This window comes from Tenrec ecaudatus, chromosome 12 (assembly GCF_050624435.1).
Source record: "Tenrec ecaudatus isolate mTenEca1 chromosome 12, mTenEca1.hap1, whole genome shotgun sequence".
NCBI classification, from domain to species: Eukaryota; Metazoa; Chordata; class Mammalia; order Afrosoricida; family Tenrecidae; genus Tenrec; species Tenrec ecaudatus.
In genome coordinates, this window is record NC_134541.1 from 156,835 (window position 1) to 174,910 (window position 18,076).

Consider the following 18,076-nt stretch of genomic DNA (forward strand, 5'->3'; position numbering starts at 1 on the left):
CAGGAGCTCTGGGCTCCAGGCACTTATGCAGGGTGGGGAGGGGCGGGGTCACCCCGCCCTAGGGGGTGGAGGCCGTGACCTGAGGGGCAGGGCTGGAGAGCTCTCCAGGTCCCTTTCAGGCTGCAGCCCTTCTCCCTGGGACCCCAGTCTGGGGGTAACCTCAGGGAGGCTTGTGTGGTCACCCTGCAGGAGGGCAGGGCCCCTCCCTTGCCAAATTCCATCTGGGATGCCCAGGGCTTATCCCCAGACAGCATGGGAAGGACACCCTTCCTGGATACTCTACCCCCTTGCCCCCCAGCCATGAGACGACCAGCAGACAGGGTGTAGGCAGTTAGCAGCTTTATTCAAGGGGCTCCAGCTGTCAAGAATGTGGATGACCCCCCCTTGGGGGGAGACATAGTGACCCCCACTGGGCAGCTCACCCCTCCTTCTAGGCCTGGATTAGATGGAAGGCTCAGCACCAGCTTCGAGCTGTCCTTTGTGTGGAGAGCCCCTGCGAGCCCTGGGGCTTATGTGTTGTGGCTCAAATGACAGGGGCCAGGGAGGTGGGGGTCTCATGTCTGTCTCAGCAGCCCCCCTCAGGCACAGGCCAGTACACTTGGGAGAGGCTCTGCTTCCGGGTGGCAGTGTGGCAGGCAGGGCATGTCCTAGAAGCCTGTAGAGACAAGAGTTCACTGAACAGACTGTTGGGTACCGGGGAGGATGAGGGTGGCCTCATGGGAGGGGTGGGCATGGGGCCGACCTGGAAGCGCTGGCCCCAGCAGCCCCAACAGCAGTGGAAGTCACAGGCCGAGCACTGGAAGGGCACCTGGTCCTCCCCACAGCCAGAGCACAAGGGGCTTCCTGCAGGGGGGCTGAGGGTCCACTGGGGCCTCGACATAGGCCCCCGGTCCTGGCCCACCCTATGGGAACTCCAAGTGACCAGAGGGGGGTGCCGGGCTGGGTCCTTGGAGGGCAGTGCTGGCTCCCGTACACCCAGTGGCCCTGGGGCCCTAGCAGGAGGGAATGGAGCTTGAGGCTTGGCAGGGTTTCCATGGCTGTGAAGGGGCTGGGTGCTGAGGGCAAAGGGCCAGTGGAGCTGCCCCCCCCCCAGAACTGAGCTGGGGCCCTTGGGGAATGGAACTCAAGGAGGGGGTGGCCCTGGGGCAGAACACCCTACCGGGACTGGCAGGCGCCTCAGACCCATGAGTGGACTCCCAGCCCGGAGGCCTGGAGGGGCCAGCGTCCTGTGCTTCCACGGGTCTTGTGCCCCCACATGGGGTTGGCTGGCCCATCAGGTCTGCACACATCTGCCGGAACTGCCGCTGGTGGTGAGGGCGTACGAACATGCCAAATCCTGTTTTTGGAGGGCGTGATCAGCCAGGCGCCTCCCACTCCGGTGTCCACCCTGGCCCTGCCCAGCCCCCAGGAACACTTGCTGTGTAGCAGCTGGAAATCCTCAGGTCTAGAGGTGGTGAGGGCGGCCACCACAGCTACCACCTTCGCATAGTTGTCATCCTTCTTGTACGCTGTCAGTGCTGCCGTCAGCTGGCTGCAGCCTTCGGACCCCAGGGCTCTGCGGACGTCTGCCAAGTAGGTGGTCACGGTGGACTGGCCCCGTTGGCCCACTCCTGGGTGCCCACTGGGCTCCCCTGGCAAGAAAGGACCGGGCTGGGAGATGCACCAGGGACCAGAAATGTCCCCCGCTAGACTGGGGCTTAGAGGCATTTCTGGCTGCAGGTACCTGTGTCGAGAGGCCTGGAGGACAGGTGAGGTCCACCCTGGTTAAGGTGCACACTGGCATCCAGCTGTACAGCCACACCCTCAGCAACAGTCAGCTTAGGGTCAGGCCCCCGCCCTCCTGGAGAAACAGGAGCAGCACTCCTGGGCCTGAGCCCAGAGGGAAGCATGCAGGTTCTTGGGGTCTGGAAAGTCCCTACGAGGTGTGGCTGCAGGGAGACTGGCCTTCACGCCCCCAAGGCAGCACAATGCCCGGGAGGGCTCCCGGCAGGATTGCTCCGCAGACCACAGGGAGCAGATATGAGTAACCAACCAGCGGCCTGCCCAGAGGGGGTCAGCTTCAGGATGACAAGCCTCCAAGGAGCTCTGTGGCCTGACCGAACCCAGGACCAACCCAGCCCTGGAAAACCCCTGGCAGGAATGCTGAGGGGTTGTACGCAGGCGTGGGCTGCCCCCCTGGGGCCAGGCAGGTGGGAGTGGGCGCCTTACCTCCAGGCAGGCTGGGGTTGGGCCCATAGCCACAGCCCTGGCCTGTCAGCCTGCGGCAGGTCTCCTCAAACTGCTGCTTGTGGTGGGGGCGCACAAACTGGTAGAGCCCTGGAGGGGTGGGGGTTGTCAGGATCAGGATGAGCCCCTGACGAGACCTCGACCCTGAGGTGAGCTCTGCCTTCCTGGCATCTCACCCTGGAGCAGGCTGTGCTTCCCAGGGTCCTCAGTGAAGAGGGGCCCAAGGCAGGCAGCAAGGTGGTCGAGGTCATCCAAGCGCTTGTAGTCCCGCAGGGCCTGTGTGAAGACATCGAAGCTGGCCTGGCTCAGCACCTGCTTCACAGCCGCCATGAACAGCTTGGCCCTGCCCGCCTGGTCACTGGGACACGCCGCCTCCTGGGGACACACACAAAACCACTCAGGGCAGCTGTCCCCATTGACTGTGAGGTCAGGGTGTACTCACCCCGGGCTGCTGCCGGCCCCCACCCCCCAGGGCTGGGATGTACTAGGTGGCCACCAGCCAAGGTGCTCCCACACCCATATAAGAGGGGCCACAGTCTGGGCCTGGGTAAGCAGGGCAGGCCACACACACGTGGGGGTCTCTGCAGGCACTGCAGGGGGTGGGTGTCTCTGGATACTCTATCAGGCTGAGCTGCCCTCCAATAAATGTTTGAATCCAGACATGACCATCCTGAATGTAGTACCCTCTATCCCCCAGGGCCAGACTCTGGGCGCTCAACAGGTCCAAGGGCAGTTTTTAATCTGAGGCCCAAGGGCACCTGGGCTGTGTGGCTCAAAGGGGAAGGGAGGGCCATAGGAAGGGAGTATGTGGAGGGGGTGCAGAGCTGGCTGGGCCCACACCTCCCCCCCCCAGCCTCCCTGAAAGCCTCTCAGGCAGGAAGGCGGTGTTGACCTCCTGACCAAAGGGCACACCATTCTCAGTGCTGATGAAGCCCAGAAATCCCCCAGGCCCCAGCTCCACACACCCCTGCCAGCAGTTTCCGCCTGAGCCCCCCACACTGCTGACCACCCAAGTGTACCTGTGGGTGGGGGGCACCAACCAGCTTGATCCTCTTCCTGCCCCCTCGCTGCTCGTCCACCAGCCTCTTCTCATGCTGCAGCGACAGTGTGGAGCGGCGGCATGCCTGGGGACACAACCATGGTCCCCCCAGCGCTCTTGGCAGCAGATGGCATCCCCCAGGTGAGAGGGAGGGGGCTTCTGGGCACAACCCAGGTCAGACCCCCAGGGGAGCCCGAGTTCCCCCGTCACCTGCTCCTCCCCAAGGAGGGCTGTGGTCCCAGACCCCTCAGCCTGCTGCTCACTGCTCTCCAGGGCAGCGAGCAGCCCTCTTGGCCTCAGCCGGGTCAGTGCTGGTTCCTGTTCGTACTCCAGGCACAGACTGCTGTCCAAGACCCCGGTGGCGGCGGGTGAGTCTGCAAAGGAAGAAGGGGCAGTGGAGGAGCTGAGTGGAGGCAGAGGGGCGAGGAGCCCTGGGTACCTGTTTGCCCTGCCCCGCCCCACACCCCCACACCTGCAGGCCTCCGTTGCAGGCTAGGCACATGCACGTCCAGGCTCCTGGCCCGCCTGGGTGGGAGCTGAGGGCCCAGCGACACAGCCTCCATGGTGGCCCTATCTCCTAGGGCTGGGCTTGGGGCAGCAGCACGGGGAGCTGGTGCAGGCATCTGGTGGGAAAGAGAGGTTCAGGAGAGGCCTTTCTGGGGACAGCCTGTGACGCACAGCTGCGAGGCCACTCGGGGCTCACCATTCTCTGGGCAACACGGAAGAACTGGGCCACGTCCCGTACGACAGGGCCGAAGCTGTCATATATCTGGACAAACGGACGCACCCAGGAGGGCAGCTGGGCCCTGGCGTCAGCATGGGCGAACCTGGCAGGGCAGACTGTCAGCAGGTCCTTGAGGCCCTGCCCATCAGGGCCACACCAAGGACTGCTTTATGCTGGCTTCAGTCCCATAGGCTTCTCCAGGACCCTGGTCAGCTCCGCATGGGTGGGCCAAGGGTGCAGTAGGGACCCCCCCACCCACCTACCCACCCACCTGTGGTCACAGAGGAAAACAGCCCCATAGTCCTGGCGATGCCTGATCACCCGTCCGATGGCCTGGTTCACCGCCCTGGACGCTTGCTGCCGGTACCACTCTTGTCCTGAGAGGAACTGTGGAGGCAGGGGTCAGCACCTAGACCATACACAGCCTCCCCCGCTCTGGCCCCTGGCCTCCTCACCTGGCCCCTGGCTCCATTCCGGCCCCGCATCTCATCCAGGAACTGCATCTTGAGGATGACCCGGGGGTCCATCCGCGGGGGGTATGGGAGGCCCGTAACAATTACCCCACGGCCGTTCCCGTCTGCAAAGTCCAGCCCCTCGCTGGCCTACGGGGAGTGGAGGGGGAGCTGCTGGGCACAGCTGGACCCTTTCCCTGGATTGAACCCTCATCTGGCCAGCTCCTAGCCCAGCCCCTGCTGTTGCCCTGGGACCCTCCCTCACGCCCGGCGTACCCCTGCCCTGTAGCTGGGCTACACCAGTAGAGCAGTTGGTGGCGGTCAGCCCCTGCTCATCGCCGTCTGGGGACAGGCTGTAGGGGGAGGGGGACCACCTGACCCACAGAGGCCTCACCTTCCCGCGACACACAGCCAAGAAGATGGCCCCGCCAGAGCCTGGAGAGGCCACCTTGGCATAGTACGCGTCGATGACCTGGAAAAGGAGCCGTCAGTGGAAGGCCATGCCTGCCAATGGCCAGTTAGAAAACGGCGGGGTCCCCAGGGTGGGCTGGGGAGGGAACACTGGGTCTGCTTCCTCGGAGCAGCCTGGCCAAGACTCAGCCGCTGGCACCCAGGAAAGCCAGACCCGCCCTGGGCAGGGTGCTGGCTGCCCGGCAGACACACCTCTGAAAAGCCCCCTTTGCTCCTGGGCTCCACAAACATGGGCTTCGTCTCCTCAACCCGCCGGGCGAAGTCCCCAGCCTGTGGGGGTAGGAGGGGCAGGGTGACCTGTCATGCCTGTTCCTGTGCCCTCAGCTGCCCTCGCTCCTCACACAGGGCAGGATGCGGGTAGGGCCTCACCTGCCAGAATTCCAGGCTCCTCTCCATCACCGGGTAGGAGGGGAAGAACACCAGCAGGCCGTGTGGGACCACTCGGGCCAGGTTGCCTGGGAGCAGAGGCCTTGCCTGCTCAGGCTGGGGATAGCAGGACCTGCAGGGTACCCTGGAGACAGAGGCTCACCCAAGGCCTCCCTCCCCCAGTGGGAACAGGGGCTCACCCACAGGCTGCGTCCCCCAGCAGGGACAGGCCCGCACCAAAGGCCTGCCTCCCCGCTGAAGGGGGCTCACCCATAGGCCACCTCCCCCAGAGAAGACAGGGGCTCACCCAAGGCCTTCCCCAGTGAGGATAGGCACTCCTTGGAAAACCTGCAAGAAGCCAAGGAGGCAGCTATGAGGGACCCTCTCGGCCTAGGCTGACCCCCTCAGACCACCTGTGAGTCCACCCTTAGTAGTGGGGGCCTGGCCACTTTGTGCAGTCTTCACCCAGTCCTCCCCTTCTCTCTCAGCGGCACTGCCCACCGGACTCGCCTCACCGTTTGTCAAAGGCGGAGCTCAGCTGGGCTCCATCAGGGCCTCTTGGGATGACCCCCACCCAGATCTGGTGCTTGTCAATGACGTGGGGGTTCTCCAGGCAGACAGGGAAAGGGCTGAATGGCAGGAGGGTGGGCTGAGTGGCTGCTGGTATGCACAGCCCTCCCCAGCTCCCAAACCCCCAGTATCCAGGGACCCCTGGATGCGGACCAGCTTTCCACAGCCCCAGTTCTGCTCCCCCAGCTCAGGGCTGCCCCCCTTACATCTGCATTTCCAAGGCAAAGGAAGACAGGGGGGCCAATGTGCCACTGGTGAGGATGATGGAACGCACTCCCTGGCTAACAAGCTCCTGCATGCTGTGGCCGGGGCTGAAGCACCAGTAACTCAACACCTTCCCTGCAGGCAGAAGGGGTGCACTGGGGTCAGGGTGAGGGACCTGCCCTAGGGGACACACTGGGATGAGCATGAGCCTGCATGGCCGTCCAGCACTGAGGAAGCCACCATCCACCTGACCAGCCCTGACTCTGTCCCTGAGCACTGGGGGAGAGCTACATGTACCTGGAGGGCTCCAGCCATAGCCCTGTCCCAGCTGCCACTAGTGCTAGGGATAGAGGGTCACTGAGGCTAGCTCCAGAGGGCAGAGGCAAGGAGGCTGTTGCAGAGGGACCTTGTGTCATGTCCCCAGCAAGACGGAGGTGGCTGGACAGCTTGTACAACAGGATCAGTTCCTAGCCACCGGACACTGGAAGGCCGGTGACGGCACAAGCCAAGTGACCCTGGCAGGATAAACAAGGTCATGGGTTCACAGCAAAGGCCCAGCCAGACTGAGCCAGGCCTCCCGGAGAGCAGCACCCCCAGCCACGGGCAGCCCAAGCCTCAGCCTGAATCTAAGGTCCAGCTTGCCCAGCACGGGTGAGGCAGGACCGAGGGTGCAGGGGGCTCTTGAGGAAGGGGTGGGGAAGCCTCAGGAGCGTGTACCCCAGCCCTCCCCCACAAAGGAGGCTCCTCTCTTGTTGGGCCCACCCCCACTTCTCAGCAAGAGCAGATGAAGCAACTTCCTGTCAGTCCTCCCCACCTCCAGGGAGGGGCAGTTTCTGAGAAGCCACACGGTTTCCAGAGGGCACAGTGGTGACCATTGCCCTCCTGACCTGAACAAAGGCAGAAGGTAGGGAGCACACCCATACCAGACTGTAGGAGATAGGAGTGGTTAGAAAATGGAAGCGTGTGGACAGGGACACCCCCTCCCCCCAGGACAAGGAGTCACTGCAGCCCTGGGACAGCACAGGGTGGGGGGGACTGAACTTTCCCCTCCCACCCCCACAGGGTGGTGGCAAGGCAAGCCCCCTGTGAACTGGGCCAGTTATTCTAGATGGGGTAGGACTGGCCAGAAGTCCCCTGGGCTGGGCAGGGGCCACACCTTGCTTGGCGGGGGCTGCAGCGTTCCAGGCATCTGACCTCTGCACTCGATGGCGCCTGCCGCTGTCAAGGTGGATGTGCACCTGCCGGGCAGAATGCACTGGATCAGGCTACCCAGGTCCAGCGCATTCCCCCCCCCCCTCCAGGAGATCCTGTGACCCCAAGGTGGCTCCCACCTTGTAGAACTTGGAAGCTCCTTGTCCCCACACGGAGCTGGGCTCATCCTCGGGAGGGTCAGTGCTGAAGACCATCTGGATGGCATGGGACAGTGTGGGCCCTCGTCAGGGACACACCTCAGCCCATCCCTGGGCTCTCCTGACCTCACAAGGCCAGGGCCCACTCAGCACAACAGTTTCTGTGCTGCTGCCAGCAGGAGGGGTCTCCGGCATGGCAGGTAGGAAAGGTCCTAATGACCTCACAGCCGAGCAGCAGTGCACACGCCAGCAGGCCAGAGAGAGCAGGCCTAGTACACACGAGTGCCTGTGTCCCTGTGTGTGTGCCCATCCGTCACCCGTGGCCTGTGCGTGAGGAACTCCATCAGTACAACAGAGAGCAGCTCATGGCTCTGATATGCGGGTGAACACACACACACACACACACACACCACCACCACCACCACCACCACCACCACCACCACCACCACCACCACCACCACCACCACCACCACCACCCCACCCCCACCAAACTCCCAGTCGTCGATGAGGTTGAGAGCCAGCAAGGCCAGGGCCGAACAGCACCCTGAGCACAGCTCCATCCTGTTAGAGCTGGCGGTGGGGGGGGAAGGGGATCCCCGCCTCCTCTCCCATGGTGCCATCTTTGACTGCCCCTTCCTTGCCAGATAGCCCACCAGCCCCATGCCCTCTACCAGGGGCTCTCTGGCCCCCCTCCCTTCCGTGTGACCCAGGTTTGCATGTGGCTAGCTGGACAGCCTGCCCCACCTGCCAACTCCTGCCTCACACCTGCCTGCACGTGGGGCCACGGGCCCTGCGTCCTTCTCAGCACAACTCGGAGTGAAGGCCTTACAGACAGCGGCAGGGGCCAGAGCCTAGCAGTTCTCACCTGGGTGGGAGGACCCACCTGGCCCCAGGTGACTAAAAACCCCATCCTCAGGACACAAGGGGGCAAGGAGCCAGGTGTGTGCCACTACACCCTCAGATGCTCAGCCCCACGGAAGGCAGCTGCAGCGCTGGCCTCAGCCTCCTAGGGACCAGTTCCAGAGCAGATGCCTGCAGCTGGGGAAGCCCCCACCCAGGCTGGGCACAGGCCTGCCTGCTGGGAGTGGCAGCCCCTTGGCAGTGCCTCCAGCAGATGAGCAAACCTATCAGCTTCTGCTCAGCAAGGCAGAAGGTGGGTGGAGTCAGGGCCACCTACTCAGCCAGGATGACTCAGGGCCTGTCACCTGTGCAGGGGATGAGACAGAGGGGCAGCCCTTCTGTCCTGGGCACCAAGGCAACTACAGAGTATGTGTGTGTGTGTGGGGGGGGGGTGTACCCCCAAGTAGAGAAGACCCAGGACAGAGCCCAACTCCTGACATAATCCAGGCCCCCGACCCTTCCCCAAGGCTGTGTCCCTCCAGGACGGTGCTGAGGCCAAGGGCTGTCTGCCCTTCATCCTGCCTGCCACCCCACCCAAAGCACATGTGTCCTATGGGCATAGCCCTACCTGGATGATGTCGGCCAGCTTCTGCAGTCCCACTGTGTTGGTGAACACTCCGGCACCTGAGGACAGGCCAGTGACTACAAACCCAGAGCCGGTGCCCTGGCACTTGAGGCAACAGTGCACAGCCCACATGGGCACAGGACTGCTCTCGGGGATGGTGGGCCTGGCACTGAGGAGCTGAGAGCCAGGGACCGCAGAGGCCTGGGTGCAGAGGGCAGTGTCCAGAGCAGCCCTGGGAGAGCCATGTTACTGCCTCTACTGCACCGTCTCAGCTGAGAGAACCCCAGGGCCAACAGACACCAAGTCCTCCGGTCCGTTGAAGGGGACGAGGTATGTGTGGGCAGCTTGGTCAGGGTGGGACCCTACTCTGCTTCAAGGGCACCAGCTGGACTTCTGCCAGATGGTGACCCTATGGGGCGAAGCGACTCACGTGCTGCCAGGTGCTGGATGACTTGGTCCAGTGAGGCCAGGATGCAGGCCTTGGTCTGAAACGTGATCTGGGCCTCGGCAAACAGTTGGAAAATGTAGCTGCCAAAAGGGGAGGCCAAGGCAGTGCCACTCAGGTGGGGGCTGGGTTGGGTAGTGGTCCTGGGTGGCCTGAGGGTGACCTAGGGGAGTGGGACACCTCAGGGCGGGCAGGGCGGGTGGCTGAAGGAAAGTCAAGCTGGGCCAATGACAGCAGTTCGGTGGCACATCAGGGGCCTGGACTGGGATCACGGGGAACTCCATGCTGTCCCCACACTGTCGTGGGAGCAGCCACCACTCTGCACTGTGAAGGAATAGACAAGCCCAGAGCTATCTGCCACCCACCTCTGGCCACGAGCAGTCCCTGGGGTCCAGGGCCCAGCCACCCAGCCCTCACCTCCCAGGTTTGGTGACACCAGTGTCTCCGGGCAGCTCGATGGCATCAATGGCTCCTTCCAAGCGAAGCAGGATCACTACAGTGAGAGGCAGCCATCAGGCAGGCCTGTGCTGCCCCCTACTTCCCCCACAGAGGAGGCCATGCTCCCCCCGACCCACGCAAGGTGGGTGGCACTCACTCTTCAGTTTTGCCACGTCTTCGAGCTCCACGTTCAGCCCTAAGTGAGAGAAGCCGGGAGTGCAGCGAGGGTCAATCCCCCCCATCCCGACACACCAGCCACAGTGAGTGAAGCTGAGGGAGTGCTGAGTCAGTCGGCCCACGTCAACACTCCGGACTGACTTCCCTTGGACAAGGCTGCATTAAGGACACAGTTCCACAAAGGGTGCCACCAGGGCCAGACTGGCAGTCCCGTCTTAAACCCTTCTGAGACATGAGACCAGCAGCTAAGCGAGCAGACCTATGGAGACCCCAGGCCCGTGGTGCCAGCCTGGAACAGGAGCAGAAATGGACTCTCCCTGCTGGAAGCGGGATGGCATGCTGGTCACCTGACTGTGCGAGTCTGTGCGTTAGCGCCCCTCCTGCCATACTTTGGACCTCTGGCCTTTCTCCCTTCCCCCTCTAGCAGTTACGGCACTACAGCCATGCACAGCAAGGCCAGGGAACAGAGTGGCAGCCTCTGCTCCACACGGAGCAAGCACCCCGCCCACAGTCCTGTATAGGGGACAGAGGCAACCCTTGGTTGCCAGACACCACTCAGCTCAGAGCAGCCCCCCAGGAGTCGGGCGAATGAGTGTCAAGCCCCTGCCTTTCCCCTGGTCCCACTCAAGGATGGCACTACAGCTGCCCCTCCCTCGATTGGCCTTCAACTCAGGCACAGGAAAGAGGTCATTGGCTGGACCCACAGAGGCCTTGTTAGCCCTGGCACAGCCTTAGGGACAGAGCTGGCTAGACGAAGCCACAGCTGGGAGAAGTTCCCACAGAGCAGCAGACTCCCATAGACCTGCCCGAACGGTGGGCCTGGGCAGGCTCATCAGCGGCCCCCAGATGCCTCCACGGCTGACACTTTGGTTTCCCCGCAGCAAGGAGGCAAGAGGAGGAAAGCAGTCAAGGGCTGGGCAGTGCTCTGCAGGGCTCCCTGGGGCTGCATACTCACCCAACCCCCCCAGGCCAAGGTCAGGCTCCAGGTAGAGCTCCCGCTGCTGCGCGGCCCTCGTCTGCTCCTCCAGAACCTGGTCGATGGCGTCCAGCCCGGAGGCCAAGTCTTGGGGGGTCAGGTCGAAGGAGGCCGACTCCTCACACATCTTCTCCTGGGAGCCCACAGACCCATGTCATGGACAGACAGGCAGACAGGGGTCAAACTCCCAAAAGCAGAGGTGTGAATGGGGCCAGTAGAAGCTTGAGCCCGTCTCTCCGCAGAGCCAGGGCCCAACAGCTCAGAAGCCAGCGTCTCATGAGCCACAGCCTTCCAGCTTCTCTACAAAACTGAGGACCAGGAAGGAGGGGCTGGGAGACTGGTGGCCCTCGCACCCCTCCCCCATGGAGCTAGGAGGGCCAGGCAGGACACTGCTGGAACGGCAGGAGGGAAACTCTAGTACATGTTCAAGGTTGGCTGAGACCCCACTAGTCAAAAGGAAGGGATGTGGGCAGTGGCTGTGTTTGGTTCAGGACCCAGGAAAGATGAGGGGTGGGGCAGGGGCAAGCCTGGGCAGCAGAGTCCCCCTGCCCAGTGCCCGAGTCTGGACAGGGCTCTGGCAGCTGCTGAGGAAGGGAAGGGCTAGCTGACTCACCACGTTGTGAGCTTCGTCAAAGATAACCACCGTGCCCTTCAGGTCAATACTGTGCGCTCTGCGGCTCTGCACAGACAGTGGGTAGGTGGGGTGTGTGTGGAGGGGGCTGCGGTCAGTGCTGTGCCCTCTGACTGCGGCTCTGCCAGGGCAGAATGGGGGGACTGCAGCTGGCCCCGACTCAGGAGGGGGAGAGAGAAACTGACGCACCGCCCGCCCCATGAAGGAGAAACAGGTCCTGAGCCATCCACAGGAGAAGGAAACTGTGGTATGGCCCTCCCCTCACAGGAGAGAGACCAAGAACAAAGCACAGCTCCCGCATAAGAGGGGAGGGGGAAACTGAGGCTCTCAGATGCCTCTGCCAACCTCAGGTGCAAAGGGCAGCCAGGTTTTCTATAGGACCACGGTCCACGTCGGCAACAGGGTCAGGGTGGGGACAGGACTGAGGCTCCTCCGCAGGCCCCTCACTCTCCCCTCAGACCTGCCCACCAGACTGCTGCTCCACCATTCCCAGCTGCAAGACCCCCTCCTCCGCATGTCCCCTACCGGGCTGGTCTGCTCCTCTTCCTCCACCTCTCCCTGTGCTTCTAGACTATGGTCTGCTCCTCCTCGAGCCCTCGCTCCCAGCCTGCCCTCCGAAGATCACTTCGCTGAGTCTGTCTGTGGCCGGCTCCTGGCCTGCGCAGCCCAAGGCTGCAGGGCAGGGGCACAGTGAGAGCAGACCTGTACAGATGGCGCCCTCTCACCTTGGGGTCCAGTAGGTAATTGTAAGGCATGAAGATGATGTCGGCCTGTTGCTTCAGGTTTCGGGACAGGTAATATGGGCAGACCCTGAGTGAAGCCGGAGGGAGTGAAGGTGTAGATGGCCACCCAGGACCCAGGAGGGCACTCCCCTGGCCCAAGTGCCCACTGCGCCATGGGGCATGGGAAGAGAGCAGGCATGCAGAGGTACGACCCCCCGCCACCCAGGTAAAAGGTCACCCTGCATTCAGGGACCTGGAGGACTGAGGGATGGGGGTGGGGTGCAGCCATGGTAACGAGTCACCTAGCTCTAAAATGTACAAGACGAACACCGACCCATTCTACCTAGACAGATGAGGTAATACAGGGCATGCCACATCTGCCCCTTCTTGGCAGGAAAGTCCCCAAAGCAGAGAAAGCAGCTTCTACCACCCCTGCGACCAAGCAGGGTCAGGGAAAGGAAGCTGTTTCTTCAGGGCGCAGCTCCACCCTGAAGCTCCCCTTCCCCCAGGATGCCTCCCACACAAAGGACCCATTCCACAAGTGACTGAGGCTCCCTTGGGAGGGGGAGGCTGGGGCAGGGGACGTCGATTTTCACTCAGAAGCGCTGGCTTCTGAAATACTGTGCAGCTGACTGGTGTCCTAATTTAGGAGGAGAACGGGGATTGGAGAAGTGCCCGTGCTCAGCCTGCCAGGAGGGACTCCACTGTGACAGGCAGCCCACAGGCTCCATACTTGTGCTTGCTCCCACTCCTGACCAGGTCCTCGATATCCAGGATGGGGGTGACCAACTCCTGCTCCAGACTCTTCTCTGGGGACACAGGAAACCGTCAGCGTTCAGAGTAACATTGCAGGGCCTCCTCATGCTCTGATGTTCCCCGGGCAGGACTCCCTTGGCCCTCGGAACAGGAGTGGCTTGTGCAGCTAGCCACAAATTAAGTCCCCAGGAAAACAGCTGCCTTGTGGTGTGCACCCAGGCAAAGCCAACACGAGGCCCAGGAAGCTGCCCTGTGCACAGCCAGCCCTGTCTCACAGGATGCCCTGCGAGTCTGGATGGTGGTCAGGAGATTTGGGAGACGAGGGGAGGGGAGGAGAGGGGAGAGAAGAGACAGCTCTTCAAGCTCTGGGAATGGTGGTGGGGGCCTCCTGTAAGGAGTACCCCAAGATGGCAGCTCTGGGAAGAAGGTTCGGTAGAAGGGGCCAGCTTCAGCAGCAACACGGCAAACACACACCAATCACAACCTCCGCTACACAGCTGGGAAGCAGGAAGGTGGGGGGTGAGGGGATGCTAGGTGGGCCCAGGTCCAGGGTGACTTTCTTTGTGGAAGAACCCTGGAGCATTTCCAACCTTCTCTCTCAAGAGCACACTTCCCCACCATCCCACTCCGGGAGGTCTCTGCCCACTTCCTGCCTCAAAGAAGCTGAGAACTGAGAATCCCCGACCCTCAGGAGGACCGACAACACGGGAGCCATGCTTGTAGGTGGTCTGCAGCCAGGGGTGGGGCAGTGCTGGAGTCTGGGGGCCAGCAGATGGCAAGTCTGCCCCAACCTGGCTGGCCTCTGGACAGGGAGGGAGAAGGCCCCATATGGCCCACAGACTGGTCTTGGTGAAGATCAGCTGCCTTGAGGCCACAAGGTCTGCTGATTGCCCCAGCACAGACCCAGACTCACCACCATCCAACAAAACAGCCAGGGTGGGGCAGGCTCCTGGCTGGGGCCCCATAGCAGCACTGACCTGCACCGCACTGCAGGCCCAGGGAAGCCGCAGAGCAGAGCGGGTGGTACAGCCTCAAAATTCCCAGGTGCCATCACCTGGGCCCTTCCCTCTGGGGCTGGAATTTCTAGCCCAGGAGGCAGAAAGCCCAGAGTGTCAGACAGTAGCTGCCTGACCCCGACCCACACAGCAGAAGGCCAGCTGTGCAGGGGAGTCAGCAGCTCCTGGGGCAAGAGTTTGGGCACGCAGAGGCTGCAGCCACATGTCCCCTGCACTAGCCTGGCCCTCGGGTATGGCACAAAGACACGCCACAGCTGGCAATGGGGAGTCCGGGCTGAGACTCCCAGGAGACAAGAACTCCCAGCACCAAAGTGACAACACATGGGCAGTGCTGTCCACTAGGGAAGCACGTCAGACACCAAACCCCACCCCCCCAACCGCCCCCCACTGACCTCTTTGGCGGCAGGCAGGGTTCCTACCAACCACTCGAGCACACCCTACAAGCAGCCATTTCCAAAAACAAAACCTAACCTTTCTGCTGAGTCAATTCCCTGTGGGGCAGGAGAACTGCCCGGTGGGCCTCTGAGAAGTCATCTCCACAGGAGAGAGCACCCCATCAAGATTTCTCCGGAGCCCTCCGCAAACACAGACCTACCTGCTCTCTGAAGCACCCAACCCACCCTGCTGAGACAAGCACGCCCCCTCAGGTAGCCCTAGGTTCTGGAGGCAACAGACATCAAGGCCATGGCCCATCCCCTCCCCTGCTGCGCCCCCTCACCGTCAACGTTGTTGTAAAAATGGCAGGTGCGGCTCGACACCTTCCTGCGGCACAGGTGGATCTGCAAGGAAAGGGTCCCAGGGCAGCCAAGGCCACACCAGGCTGGGGGTGGGGGCTGGGCCAGGGCAGCCCACTCCCCACTTCATCCCTGACACCTACCTGCAGATGGTTACTCTCCTGCCTCTTCACCTCAGGGTGAATGCACAACTGATCCCGGGAGCCTAGCACACACACTCGGGGCCTAGTGTGAAAGAACCCGGGGGAAGGGGTGGGGAGCTGTGTGGAGGGGGGTTTCCTCTGCCGCCATGCCCCCAGGGTAGACAAGGAGATGGGCAGGGGAATGGGCCAGAGAGGACAAGGTTCTGTCACCAGGGACAGGCGGGGTGCCAGGCCTTCTCCTGGACTCAGGCCCCCTGCCCATCACTGGGTGAGCAGGGCATCAAGCCCCCATAGGAGGCTCCTCTGGGAGTGCCCCCACGGTTCAGAGGCCAGGCCCCCTCACAAGCGGGGCAGCAGGGTCTCCATCCCTCCCTCAGCTTGACATTGGAGCACTGTCCCCAGGAAGCTGTCAGGAAGACAAAGTCCCTCACTCCCTCGTACCAGGTGGTACTGGCTCCCTCCAATCACCAGAGGAGGGAAGGCTGCTCTACCTACCGGTACGAGGTGCTTCGTAGCTCGCTGATAACCTGCGTGAGCTGCGAGTGGGTCCGGGAGGCGTAAATGATCTTCGGGAGGTCCTCATAGCAAGCTGCCCGGAAAGCTAGGTCAGTCACAGCTCGATCTCTTGGCCCCAAGCCAGCATTTGCTAAACTCAGTGGCCATTGGCTGCTGACACGCTGAGACCCACTGCCAGACACGGGGCAGGCGGGCATCCACACTGCCTGAGATGACACACCAGCACCCTCCTCAAAGGACTGCTGAGGCCCAGGTGAGCACACCTTGCCCAGTCCCACCCTCCCTCCCTTCCGGAGCACTGTGGGAGGAGAGGACAGGAAGGAGCATCACCTGGAGCATCACTAGCAGCGCTGGCGGTGACCCCCCAGGAAGAGGAGGCCTGCTCAGGGAACAGCTCCCCCTGGGTCCGCTCAGCGATCTTGCGGGCAGAGATGGCATCTCGCAGCTGCTCACGCCAGGCCAGCGTGGTGCAGAGCAGGCAGAGCGTCTTGCCCGTGCCTGTGGGGCTCTCCAGTATGCCGTTCACCTTCTACAGGGGTGGGACAGGGCGGGGGCTCAGGAAGATGGGGCTGAGGCTCAGAGACCCCCGCCCCGTCCCGCCCCACCCCAGAGGAGCGTCTGGGACCAGACAGCTTTGCTCAGTGTGGCTGCCCACCTATGCCAGGTGGAAAAGCCCTGTGGGACTCTGGGTAAGTTAATTCAGGACTTGTTAGCAAACAATTTGCAGAACATTACCGAAATGTGAGAGCAATTCAGCCTGATATAAATACCGAGAAGAGCAATAAGGTGCCAAGTCTCAAAATAGGCTACTGCTGTTATGTTGGGTGATGGTGTCTACCAGGTCCCAGCTGAAGGGAAGGAGTGGCTTACATACAGACTCCCCAAGGGGAGTCCAGGGGGAAGCTTGGGGGACATGGGCAGACACTGTAGCAACTGTGGGCCACCCACGCCCCCAATGCACACAGGCTGCAAGAGCAGAGGGCACGGTGGGGGAGGCAAGAGTGGGCAGCAGGAGGCTGAGGAAGCTGCATGCCCTGGGTGCCCAACACTGCTCCTCACTCAGCCGCAGCTCCAGCATGCCCACCCTCCATGGAAGCTCAAACCTCTGGGCCCACCCCCTTCCTTTTCCCTTCAGTGAGAGTCCCACCCTAGCCCCTTCCATTGTCACTGTCTGAAACCCCCTTCTGTTTACTTCATCGTCACTGCAAATGTGTGAGGCCGTGAGGAAGGAAAAAAGGTGTCATGCCTACCTACCTACTGCCTAGCTCTGTGACCTGAAACCCCACCCCCCACAACCCCTCACCCTGCGCCCTGATGGCAGCTCTTAGTGCTGGTCCCTAGGACACCATGCCCCAGGAGCCCCCAGGGCCAGCAACTTTACCTTCTGCAGACATTCCAGGACCTTAGCCATGTACTCCTCCTGGCATTTGTATGGCGGGAACGGGAAATCCACAGTCACACCACCCAGGCTGATCTTGGGCATGGTAGGAACAGGCGCCCCAAAGGCAGGCTAGTCAGGTCCCAGAGGCACAGCTCCCTCTCTGCATGTCAGGCGGGCGGAGGCCTGTGCTGCCCTGCTCAGGGGCAGACAAAGCCAGACGTGCACAGCCTCCCTCGCTTACAGGTCACTCGACCAGCCAGTGCTGCCTGCACGAAAGGGTGGAAAGCGGGCCTGTAGGAGGGTGTCAGGACCTGCAGGGTCATTGGGTGGGCCCGCCTTGCCTGGCTCTCGACCCCACAGGGCGCCATCCTCCCCTAGAGCTGTCGCCAAGCCCTAAGTCAGTGACACGGCTCTGCTCGCTCTAGGCTAGCCGCCTATCCACTCGGCGTGGGGCCAGGCGGAAGCCCTGGCAACTTCCCAAGACCCCGGTTTGGCCAAAGAGCACGCGTGGTTCTGACGGGGGTTCAAATCTCCAGCTTCTCTAGATCTCAGGCCCATGTGGACACTGGGACGTGCAGACCAGGAAGTCAATACTGAGTGACGGTCAATCCCTCCCGGGACCCTGACAGCGCGGAAACGCAGCGCCCACGCAGAGACGAGCGGCCCCAGGACGCCGCACGGCTGAGCCGCCGTCGAAGGGCTGCATGTCGGAAACCTACGAGCTGACTGGCTGAAAGAACCAGGCCCAGGGGCTCCGCGGGAGGCTCCAAGGTGGGAAGGGACCGGAACGTACCGACTCAGGGAGCGCCGCTCCGCAGCTTCGCCGGATGGCGGGTTCGGACTTCGCGGGCTGAAGTGCGCCGCCGCAAAGGCTGCACTTCCTGACCCACTTCCGGTCCGTGGCGCTGCGCTCCCCGCGGGAACCGCTTCCCAGACCTAGGGGTCCGCTCTCTCATCCGGCCCGCGTGCGTCTCTTGCGCGGGTCAGGGTCAGCGTTCCAGGGCGTGGGCACCGCCTTGCGCAGTGGCAGAACTGAAGTCTCCTGTCTTGATATGGGCCCCACGAGGGCCTCCATCCACGACTACCTCCCTAGGACGTGCACCTCTTACTGGTCTGTTGCGGACTGCCTGAACCTTCGAAGTGGGTTCCCCTGATCCACCCTCTTTTCACCATACAAATCTACAGGCATTTTGGCAGGCTGGGATCAAACCCTGCACCCTCCCTTTTCAAGTCCACAAATGGCCGCCTGGGGCACCTGATTGGGATCTCCACTCA

At 62.4% G+C, this 18,076-nt stretch overlaps 1 protein-coding gene across 3 annotated transcripts; it reads right to left on the minus strand.

The window, feature by feature from the left end:
• Window positions 1-328: 328 nt before the first annotated feature.
• RTEL1 (regulator of telomere elongation helicase 1) lies at window positions 329-17,684 on the minus strand. 3 transcript variants are annotated; one of them, XM_075528300.1, is made up of 34 exons: window positions 17,595-17,684; window positions 16,802-17,067; window positions 15,751-15,949; window positions 15,400-15,493; window positions 14,905-14,986; window positions 14,746-14,806; window positions 12,989-13,064; window positions 12,259-12,343; window positions 11,516-11,581; window positions 10,882-11,035; window positions 9,907-9,945; window positions 9,729-9,804; window positions 9,297-9,394; window positions 8,870-8,925; window positions 7,384-7,458; window positions 7,209-7,290; window positions 6,055-6,187; window positions 5,794-5,907; window positions 5,586-5,626; window positions 5,282-5,367; window positions 5,105-5,182; window positions 4,836-4,913; window positions 4,445-4,591; window positions 4,261-4,376; window positions 3,969-4,092; window positions 3,738-3,888; window positions 3,476-3,639; window positions 3,246-3,350; window positions 2,403-2,601; window positions 2,209-2,316; window positions 1,724-1,840; window positions 1,419-1,631; window positions 1,160-1,336; window positions 329-655 (listed from the first exon to the last, which is right to left on the minus strand). In XM_075528300.1, the coding sequence occupies exons 2-34, from the start codon at window positions 16,901-16,903 to the stop codon at window positions 648-650; spliced, it is 3,504 nt and encodes a 1,167-aa protein (XP_075384415.1). In that variant the 5' UTR covers window positions 16,904-17,067; window positions 17,595-17,684; the 3' UTR covers window positions 329-647. The 3 variants fall into 3 exon arrangements, with proteins under 3 accessions (XP_075384415.1, XP_075384416.1, XP_075384418.1); XM_075528301.1 differs by having other exon boundaries at window positions 17,521-17,603; XM_075528303.1 differs by lacking the exon at window positions 11,516-11,581.
• Window positions 17,685-18,076: the final 392 nt, after the last annotated feature.